We start from the raw sequence: 10634 nt of genomic DNA on the forward strand, positions 1-10634 counted from the left end.
GGAGGGTGGCTGAGGAATTCTGGGAGTTGAAGTCCACCAGTCATAAAAGAGCCCAGGTTCCCCACCCCTGGTCTAGGAGGCTCACCGCTTAGAACAGGGGTAGGCAACCTTGGCTCTTTTATGACTGGTGGACTTCAACTCCCAGAATTCCTGAGCCAGCCATGCTGAGGGGAAAGGGAGAGGTTTCCAAGCTGAGCCAGGCTGGCTCAGGAATTCTGGGAGTTGAAGTCCACGAGTCATGAGGGGGCCATAGTTCCCCCATGCTGGCTCAGGAATTCTGGGAGTTGAAGTCCACGAGTTATGGAGGGGCCATAGTTCCCCCATGCTGGCTCAGGAATTCTGGGAGTTGAAGTCCACCAGTCATAAAAGAGCCCAGGTTGCCTACCCCACCTCGGCAGTGGCTGGTTCTGCACCCGAAGGGACAAGCTGGCTTGTGGCTGACCAGTGTTTCCCTCGGAGATGGTGGAATAGGAGGGGGGTCTCTCCCTGGACCAGCTGGACCACCGCCCTGACCACAGTCTCTCTCTCTGTTCCAGCTCCAGGGCCGCAGAAAGCCAACGGGAACGCGACTCCACAAGAGGTGGCCTATCCAGACAACCTGACTTACAGAGGTGAGGAGACCAGGGGGTCTCTCTGTCGGGGGCCGTGGGTGGCCGTCTCGTTCCCTCCCCCCCCCCAGTCTGGATGCCGACGTGGCCGTGTCCTCCCCCTCCCCTTCGGCTCTCTCTTTCCTCTGTGGGAGGCGGACGCCGCCCTTCGCTTTCGGCCCCCAATAAGGGTCCCCCTCTCCCCCCCTGCAGATCTCTACTACTTCTTGGTGGCCCCCACGCTGTGCTACGAGCTGAATTTCCCCCGTTCCCCACGGATCCGCAAGCGCTTCCTTCTGCGGAGGCTTTTTGAAATGGTGAGCCTCGTTCTGGGGAGGGGTCCTCCCGCCAGCCCCGGGGGTGGGGCAGGGGGCTTAGAAGGAGGAGTGACTTATGACCGTTTTCCACACTTAACGACCGTTGCGGCATTCCCCTGTGGTCACGGAATCAAAATTGGGACGCTTGGCAAGGGGTTCCTATTTATGACGGTCGTGGCGTCCCCAGAGGACGTGCTCCCCTTTTGCGACCGTCCGGCAAAAAAAGTTAAGGGGAAGCCAGATTCGCTTAACAACCGTGTGACAAACGTAACCACGGCAGCGATCCGCTCTAACAACGGTGGGAAGAAAGGTCGTAAAACGGGGCGGAACCCGCTTAGCAGCTGTCTCGCTTAGCAACGGAAATTTGGGGTCGTACGCCGAGGACTGCCTGCGCTGATAGATTGGGGGGGAGGCCACCCGTGATCTTCTCTGTGGGGCGGCTGAGTTTGGAAGCGAGCTGCACGGGAAGTGTTGGTCCTCGGAGGCGCCTCGGTCATCCAGCCTGACCCCCGAGCGGCTGGGTGGGACTTCAGCAGGGCCCCTCTGCAACTGGGGTGGGTCCGTTGGGTCAGCAGCCATCAGATTGGAGGCTCTGGCCGCTTCTCCGGCGAGTCCTCGGCCACGGCTTCCCTGGGGAAAGGGCCCGGGGCCCAAGAGGCTGCAGGTTGGCGCTTAGAGGGACGGGAGGTGGTTGGGTCGGAGGGCGCTGCTGGTTGCACTCACCCTGGCTTCTCTCCTCCTCCTCCTCCTCCTCCTCCAGCTCTTCTTCCTGCAGCTGCTGGTGGGGCTGATCCAGCAGGTGAGTGGGGGGCTCTGGGCCTGCCCTCTTTCCCCGTGACCGGGAGGGTGAGCCAGGGGGAGGGGGGGCTTCCCCTGGCAGGCTCTCCTCTGGCCTCTCGCAAGGATACCTTGCTCTTCACGGAGCAGGAGGTTTCTGGAGCGGCCTAGAGCTGGGAAGAGAGTTGGGGGGGGGGCTGGGAGGCTGCAGGACCACCACCCCCCTCCCCAGAGAGGGTTGCTGCTGTGTCCTTTGGGGCTGGGGACCCAGAGCCAGCGCTCGGCCCTGCGTTGAGCCGCTGGTGCTTCTGAATTTGAGACCGGCGAGGTGCTCCGATCCTGACTTGGGGAGGGGTCTCCCCGGCCCTTTGGAGGGGAGGTGGTGGGCTCCAGTGGTGTGGAAGTGAGCCCAAGGCCCCTGAGGCTTCCTCAGGCTTGCTTCAGAGTTGCAGACCCGAAGGCTGGGGGGGCAGGAGCATCCCAAGGTCAGCCCCCCCACCTTCCCCAGCCTGGCTGCCTCTGAGTGGACCAGGATGGCTCCTTCCGGTCAAGGCTGCTCTGGAACAGCCCTGCAGCCGCTGGGTCTCATTGGCAAGGACCTTGAACAGCTGGAGTTCCTGTGCATGCGAAGAGGGCCCCCCTCGGCACCTTGTTCTCCTGCCCAGGGAGGAGTCCGAGTCCCAGGGCAGGAGAGCTACTCTTAGGGGGTTGGTTAGGCCCGGACCACATGGCCCATAAGCGACTTGTCTCTGGTGTTCCTCTTCTAGTGGATGGTGCCCACAATCCAGAACTCCATGAAGCCCTTCCGGGTAAGATCTGCTTTTCTTGCTCCCTTGCTGACGGTCCCTGGAGCACCAGGGACTAGAAGCTTGTATGGATAAAGGGGACCCTTTGTAGCTCAGGGTGGAAACGAAGGTTTCTTGGTGGCCTCTGGACTTGGCGGTTTTCTTGCCGGCATTTCATGACCCAAATTAGGGAACGTCGTCCGTGCGAGAAGTTGCGAACCTCACTCCCTTCTAGAACGGATGATGTTCCCTAGTTGGGTCATGAAACGTCTGCAAGGAAACTGCCCGGCTCAGAGAATGCCAGGCACTCTATAATAATCCTCCTCCTCCTCCTCCTCCTCCTCCTCCTCCTCCTCACATCCATCTAGCATGGATGATATTCCCTAGTTGGGTCATGAAACATCTGCAAGGAAACAGCCAAGTTCAGAGAGCTCCAGGCACTCTCTATAATCTTCCTCCTCCTCCTCCTCCTCCTCCTCCTCCTCCTCCTCCTCCTCCTCCTCCTCCTCCTCCTCCTCCTCCTCACATCCATCTAGCATAGATGATATTCCCTAGTTTGGGTCATGAAACATCTGCAAGGAAAACCACCCAGCTCAGAGAGCACCCAAGTTCAACAAGATCAAAGATCCAAGGAGCCAGAAAGAGAACGAAAAGACCCTAAACAGCCCCCCACCGGCGGTCACCCCCTCCCCAGATGAGCACAGATTAACTCCAGGATTAAGATCGGACCATCGGTCAAGATGTAAACAGTCCCCCAATTCAAGGACCTGGCAGGCAAGCTGGGGGTAAACAGCCCAACCAAAGAAACCCCAAGACCATCCCCACTAACACGGAGAGGGCAAGCCCCTAGAACAGGGGTCTTCCAACTTGGCCCTTGGATGACTTGTGGACTTCAACTCCCAGAATTCATGGCTGAGGAATTCTGGGAGTTGAAGTCCACAAGTCATCCAAGGGCCAAGTTGGAAGACCCCTGCCCTAGAATGTGAACTTTCTAGCCCTGGTGAAACGTCTGCATAAAAACGACCTCGGAGAACAGCAAGGACCCCTCAGAAGCGTGTCTGTTTTGAGGGGAGGGCACCTCTGCGGAAGACGCCTCTTCTAGGATACCTCATTGCAAGGACCCCCTCCCTCCCTCCCTCCTAATTGCTGGTGGTAAAAATAGCCCCGCTTTCCCCCATCTGGAGGACCCCTCTATGGTTGAACCTCGCATCTGTCTCCTGCAGGGGGGGAGTGGAACCTGCTTCTCAGTAGAGGGCAAGGGAAAGCATTTTGACCCCCCCCACACACACGTTTGTCTTTTCTCCAACCGTGCGGGCTGCGTGTCTAAGCACACTGAACAGTATTCCTCAGCTGTCCGTTTTAATAAAATAACACAGCTGGAAGGGGGACCCTGGAGGTCTTCTAGTCCAACCCCCTGCTCGGCAGGAGACCCTATCCCATTCCAGATGAATAGCTGCCCAGTTTTTAAAAATCTCCAGCGACGGAGCACCCACAAATTCTGGGAGGCAAATTCCAGATCTGGAAATTTCAGCCATCGCCTGGCTGGCTAGGAAATTAACAAATGGGGAAGCCCACAGGTCTAGAAACTTGAGAAGCTTGGGAGATTCAGAGCCCGATACGCCTCAGCCAATCTAGAAGAGACCTTGGGGTTAATGTGGAGCAGCCGGGAGAGATGATGTTGGGGGGGGGGCACGGCTGCCTTGGGTAAGGAGAAGACTGAAGCTACTCTTGGTTTGCAGGACATGGACTACTCCAGGATGATTGAGCGTCTGCTGAAGCTAGCGGTAAGTACCACAAATGGCTGGCTAGGAATCCTGGGAGCTGTAGTCTCCACTTGGAAGGCAGGAGAGGAGGCCCAGCTGGGAAGTGGGGCTTAATGGGCAGTGTGGGGGACACCAATGTGGCCTGCTTCTCCAAGGGAAGTTGGTAGCTCCAGTTCTGGGCCCAGCGTGGTGGTCCACCTGCAGGATGTGGCTGACCCTGGAAGGCAGACTTAAAAATGGTTCCTCCTGCGTCAGAGCCCGTCTGGCTTGGTGCTAGGGAAGGCCAACAGCAACTCTTCCGTAAAAGTGGGTGGGAGCTGCTCTCCCGGTTGAGGATCAGCACATTGCTCCCAGAAGCCCCTTGGTTCCAAAGAGGAAGCTCTTCCATGCAGGAGTCTCCAAACAGGGCCGCTTTTAAGATGTGTGGACTTCAACTCCCAGAATTCCCTAGCCCAGTGGTTCTCAACCTGTGGGTCGGGACCCCATTTGGGGTCGATCGACCATTTCACGGGGGTCGCCAAGCAAGGCTGTCCGCCATTTTTTTTGTCCGCCATTTTTTCCCCCTTTTCCGGCGGGTGCCTTACCTCCCTTGGGCTGGGCCAGCTGGTGGTCGGCCTGCTCCGTCTCTGCCGCTTGCCAGCTACGCCTCGNGACTTACGACCGGTTTAGTCCTCGACTTACGGCCGGTTGGGTAGTCCTTGACTTACGACCGGTTTAGTCCTCAACTTACGGCCGGTTGGGGTCGCAGCATTAAAAAGGTTGAGAACCACTGCCAGTGCATGTCATAGAATCCAAACTGGTCATAGAGAGAAAGTGCCTAGAAAATCTCTTTCCATAGGACTTTATCTCAATTGTAAAAGAGGCGTTGCAGGCAACCTCTGCCATTTTATGTCATATGGACTTCAACTCCCGGCTGGCTGGGGAATTCTGGGAGTTGAAGTCCACCCGTCTTAAAGGGGCTCTGTTTGGAGCCTCCCGCTCTGGAGGAAGAAGCCAAGAGCACCAACGGGCCTCCTTTGTCTCCTGTCCCTGCAGGTTCCCAATCACTTGATCTGGCTGATGTTCTTCTACTGGTACTTCCACTCCAGCCTGAACTTTCTAGCCGAGATCCTGCAGTTTGGGGACCGAGAGTTTTACCGGGATTGGTGGTGAGTCGGCCGGTGTGTCTTCGTGCGTGGGATCTTTGTGAACGGGCCACTTGCAGGACCTCCCTCCCTCCCTCCCTCCCGGCACTTTGAGATGGTCCAGAGCGATCCGAATGGCATTGGATCGCTTGCATTTCGGCGGCCTCCAAGCCTTTGGCAAATGGAAGCGGTGAATGCTCCAACACTGGAAGTTTTTAAGAAGAGACAGGACAGCCGTTTGTCTGAAATGGTATAAGGTTTCCTGCCTGTGCAGGGGGCTGGACTAGATGACCTCCAAGGTCCCTTCCAACTACTACTACTACTTCCTCTTCCTCTTCTTCCCCTTCTCCTCCTCCTCCTTTTTCTCCTTCTCCTTCTCCTCCTTCTCTTTCTCCCTCTTCTTCTTCCTCTTCCTCTTCCTCCCCTTCTCTCTTCTCCTCCTCCTCCTCCTCCTCCTTCTCATTATTATTATTATTGTTGTTGTTGTTGTTGTTGTTGTTATTACAAGTAACTCCCTTTGGATGAGCAAGGGGAAGGGGCTTTGCCACATCCCCTAAATGAGCTACAGTAATAGGACAAAGCAGATGTTTCAATCAGTCAGAATAGAGCTGGAGGGGACCTCGGAGGTCCTCTAGTCCAACCCCCTGCTCAAGGCAGGAGACCCTATACCATTTCAAACAAGTGACTGTTCAGTCTCTTCTTAAAAACCTCCCATGTTGGAGCACCCACAACTTCTGGAGACAACTTCTGTTCCACTAGTCAATTGTCCTCACTGTTAGGAAATGTCTCCTAAGTTGCTTCTCTCCTTTTAAAGAGCTTTCCACCTATTACTTCTTGTCCAGAATAAAATGCAAAATAACAGAGCTGGAAGGGACCTTGGAGGTCCTCTAGTCCAACCCCCTGCTCAAGGCAGGAGACCCTGAGCCATTTCAGACAAGTGGCTGCTCAGTCTTCTCTTAAAACCCTCCAGTGTTGGAGCACCCATAACCTCTGGAGGCAAGCAGTTCCACTGGTCAATTGTCCTCACAGTCAGGAAGTTCCTCCTGAATTCCAGGTTGCTCCTCTCCTTGATGAGTTTCCCTCCGTCCCTTCTTGTCTTGCTTTCTGGAGACCCTTTCGACTATCTCCCACTCACCGCCTCCTCTTCAGTTGAACACAAGACCTGCCTAGATCAGCCTTGTCTTGGAGAGTGAGGGCTCCAGACCGTGGGAGACCACCAGAAAGGGGTGGGGTTGGGGACGAGGGTCTTACTGGAAGGGGAACCGGCCCCTGCCCAAAAGAGAGGGGAGAGGGCTTGTGAGCATAGAGATGCCCCATCGTTCCTAGACCGGCCTTTCATTCCCATGGCGCTTTTGATTCTCCTTTGCAGGAACGCGGAGTCGGTGACCTACTTCTGGCAGAACTGGAACATCCCCGTCCACAAATGGTGCCTGAGGTAGGACACCCGAGCCCCAGGTGGTCCTTAAACCCGTTCGTTTAGTGACCGTTCAAAGTTGCACAGTGAGCAGTTTTTCACAGTTTCATCCACTGCCACCTCCCCCCCCTAGTCGCGTGATCAGACGCTTGGCCACCGACTCGTATTTATGACGGTTGCAGCATCCTGGGAGGGGTCGTCACGTGATCCTCTTTGGTGTCTTTCTGGCGAGCAAAATCAAACAGGGAGCCAGATTCGCATAACAACTGGGTGACTAGCTTAACAACGGCAGCGATTCACATAACAACTGTGGCAGGAAAAGGTTCATCCTGTGGAGTAAAACTCAGAAAATTGTCTCACTTAGCAACGGAAATTTTGGGCTCAGTTGTGGTCGTAAGTCGAGGACCACCTGAAAGGGGCAAGGTCTTGGGGTGGGGAAGAATGGTTCTGCTTCAACCCCGGAAAACGGTGGGCGTTCCTGCCGAGAGAGGGGCTTCTGAGGCCTGCTTGGAGCCGGCCTCCCTCCTGCGCCTGGGCCAGGCGCCACTGGAGGCTCCTCCATGCCTGGCGATCTGAAAGCCATAAGGACCTCACCGGCCTAGAGCAGGGGTAGGCAACATTGGCTCTTTTATGACTCGTGGACTTCAACTCCCAGAATTCCTGAGCCAGCCTCCATTTTGTTTGTTAGATTTAAGACAGGAGTCTTCAAACCTGGCTCGTGGACTTCAACTCCCAGAATTCCTCAGCCAGCCTCCATTTTGTTTGTTAGATTTAAGACAGGAGTCTTCAAACTTGGCTCTTTTATGACTGGTGGACTTCAACTCCCAGAATTCCTGAGCCAGCACGGCTCAGCTTGGAAACCTCTCCCTTTCCCCTCAGCATGGCCAGCTCAAGAATTCTGGGAGTTGAAGTCCACCAGTCATAAAAGAGCCTAGGTTGCCTATCCCTGGCCTAGAGGAGAGAAACCGGATTTGGAGCCTTCACTCCGTTTCTGGAGAAAGAGGATTGGGCCTAGCTGGCCTGGCTGAGGTGGCCTTCCCAGCCCTGTTTCATTTTCCATGCCCGAAGGTTGGTGTCCTCCTTGCGGCAGAAGCTCCCCCATTCCTGGAGTCCCAAAGGTGCTTTTTTTAGGAGGCAACTGGACTTTCCTATTTTTTCCTTGAAGACGTTTCGCTTCTCATCCAGGAAGCTTCTTCAGCTCTGCCTGAATGGTGGCGGATGGAAGGATTTACACTCTGGCTGTTAGCACTCTCTCTGAGAGTCGTTGAAGGCAGAGCTGAAGAAGCTTCTTGGGTGAGAAGCGAAACATCTTCAAGGAAACGACAGGAAAGTCCGGTTGCCTCCTGAAAAAAAGCACCATTGGGTCAACCCTGACCTGGAGGAGGGAGAATCTCCATCGACACCTTCCTGGAGCTCGTCTGCCATCTCCCCCTGCTTGAGACAGGGATGCCAGGTTACCTGGGAGACGCCATCCTCCGTCTTCTCTAGGGCAGGGCTTTTCAACCAGCGGTAGGGGTACCACCTGTGGCCCATTGGCACCTGATAGGTGGTACGCGACCATCCTAGAAAAGTGGTAGCGGGGGAGGGGAATGAGCTGAACCGGTGGCAGCACCGCACAAGCCTGAGCGAGAGACGGCTGGAGCTGCAGGGCTGTCAGGGCTCAGCGGAAGCGCCAGGATCAGCGCCAGGATCCAGCTGGAAAGCAGCATTGATCCTGGTGCTTCCGCTGAGCCCAGAAGAAGCACCAATCAGCTGGAATGTTGCAGCCTCTCCAGGGTCTTGTGATTTACATTCAGATGCTTGGCAACTGATTCATATTTATGACGGTCACAGTGTCCCAGGGTCAGGTGAAGTGACCAAAACCTGCTGCAACCACCCAGCAGACGGGGGGGAATAAAAACCAAACACCCCCCCACCCCACCCCCGCTGCCAATCCTCAACAGAAATGCTGACAACAATGAAAACCTCGGACAGGAGGAAGAGCGCGGCCAGGCGGGCAGGCAGGTGTCTTGCTCGGCTGTGGCTTGGGGGCACTTTTTTTCAGTGCCATTGTAACTTCAAACAGTCACTAAGCGAACGGTTGTAAGTCGAGGACTACCTGTACTTTATCACTTTTTTCCTCTTTTTTTTTTGGTCAAGTTTTTGACACCTTGCTAGGCAACTGGTGGTACTCGGATATTGCCATATCCTAAAAGTGGCACAATGGGTGGAAAGGTTGAAAAGCCCTGCTCTAGGGGACCTGCCAGGCTGGCTCTTTCCTACAGGAGAAGGGCGGGATATAAATCCAATAAATAAATAAATAAATAAATAAATAAGTCCAAGCAGGCAAGGATGATCCTTAGGCGATCCTGCCTGTTGCCCGATGCCTTTGAGGCCACGATGGGAAGGACTTGGGGACCCCTCGGCCTCCTCGCTCTCCCTGGAGGGCAGCACTCTTAAGGGTGGGCTCTCTTTTGCCCCTGTGCATCTTCTAGGCATCTGTACAAGCCCCTGATGAAGAAGGGAACTCCGAAGTGGACGGGCCACGTGGCTGTGTTCCTCGCCTCTGCTTTTTTCCACGAGGTTAGTGCTTCTTCTCTCTTCCAGCTGACAACAGACCGAATCCAGACTCAGAACTCAAGACGCGAGGGGCCCTGGGTGCTCTCTGAGCTGGGTGGTTTCCTTGGACGTTTCGCGACCTTACTAGGGAACGCCATCCGTGCCAGCTGATGATGTCACCTAGCACGGATGATGTTCCCTAGTTTGCATAACGAAACATCTGCAAGAAAACCAGCCAAGCCCAGAGGGCACCCAGGACCCCCTCAGGGCTGCTTCAGATCTTGGGCCTGACTGAAGCGAAGCCCTAGCGCAGGGGTTCTCAACCTTGGCCACTTTAACACTTGTGGACTTCAACTCCCAGAAGGAATTCTGGGGATTGAAGTCCACAAGTCTTAAAGTGGCCAAGGTTGAGAACCCCTGCCCTAGTGCACTTTGCATATCCTCTTCTTTTCAGCAAGGCCTTTTAAATAAGAACAGAGCCTGCTTTGGGCAGGTGGCCCCTTCCCTGGGCTCAGTCGACGCCTCTTGAGAGAGAGAGCGGACCCCCCTGCCCCCGGCATTGCCTCTTTTCCCCCAAGAGGGCGTGGGTGGTGCCCCCTTGTCTTTGATCTGACTTTCCCCTCTCTCTTCGACCCTGGCAGTACCTTGTGAGCGTCCCCTTGAAGATGTTCCGGCTGTGGGCGTTCATGGGTATGATGGCTCAGGTGAGACCAGGAGGCCCCGTGGCCACGGGTGGCAGTCGGGGAGCCCAGGAGGGGCTGTTGCCACACCCCCAGCCCCCCTCCTCCTGCTCTCACCCCTCTCTAAGCTGCTACTGGTCTCCCTCTCCCCCTCCCCAGATCCCCTTTTCCTGGTTTGTGAGCCGCTTTCTGCAGGGCAACTACGGGAACGCGGCGGTATGGATGTCCTTGATCATTGGCCAGCCTATCGCCGTCCTCATGTACGTCCACGACTACTACGTGCTGAACTACGAAGGAAGCCAGTGACTCTCTTGGCCGGCCGAGGCTCACCTCCTCCGTCCTGCCTCTTCCTCCTGAGGATCAGCGGGGGGGGGGCCCTGGCCGTGGCCAGCCTCCCCCCTCCAGCCTTTCTGCCGCCTCCTGGGGGGGCCCCAGATCCACTGAAGGCACCAGCCCAGGCCACGACACGGATTCTGCTCAGGAGGAGTTGCCTCGCGGGTGTTATCTTGTCTCTGACTCTGTGTGTGTGTTGTGTGCGTGTGCGCGCGCGTGTGTGTGAGATGGTTGTCTTATCAGGTACTCTTGAGTCCGAATATTGGATCGATGCAATAACCTTCCCGGTGCCCTGGATTTTAGCTGGTCCTCTGGC

The 10634-nt window shown here is 55.9% G+C and overlaps 1 protein-coding gene across 1 annotated transcript in view; it reads left to right on the forward strand.

Annotated features, from left to right (window-relative positions):
- Positions 1 to 10325, forward strand: part of DGAT1 (diacylglycerol O-acyltransferase 1) — a gene marked incomplete at its 5' end in the record, with an annotated part of 21922 nt that extends 11597 nt beyond the window's left edge. The window contains 10 exons of the mRNA XM_015829398.1: positions 551 to 611; positions 801 to 904; positions 1665 to 1703; positions 2449 to 2490; positions 4206 to 4250; positions 5265 to 5377; positions 6723 to 6788; positions 9242 to 9329; positions 9947 to 10009; positions 10145 to 10325. Of these exons, the coding sequence (XP_015684884.1) occupies positions 551 to 611; positions 801 to 904; positions 1665 to 1703; positions 2449 to 2490; positions 4206 to 4250; positions 5265 to 5377; positions 6723 to 6788; positions 9242 to 9329; positions 9947 to 10009; positions 10145 to 10291 (768 nt within the window). The remainder of the gene's footprint in view (positions 1 to 550; positions 612 to 800; positions 905 to 1664; positions 1704 to 2448; positions 2491 to 4205; positions 4251 to 5264; positions 5378 to 6722; positions 6789 to 9241; positions 9330 to 9946; positions 10010 to 10144) is intronic.
- Positions 10326 to 10634: the final 309 nt, after the last annotated feature.

Source organism: Protobothrops mucrosquamatus, unplaced genomic scaffold (assembly GCF_001527695.2).
Source record: "Protobothrops mucrosquamatus isolate PMUCROS unplaced genomic scaffold, P.Mucros_1.0 scaffold6036, whole genome shotgun sequence".
Lineage (NCBI taxonomy): Eukaryota > Metazoa > Chordata > Lepidosauria > Squamata > Viperidae > Protobothrops > Protobothrops mucrosquamatus.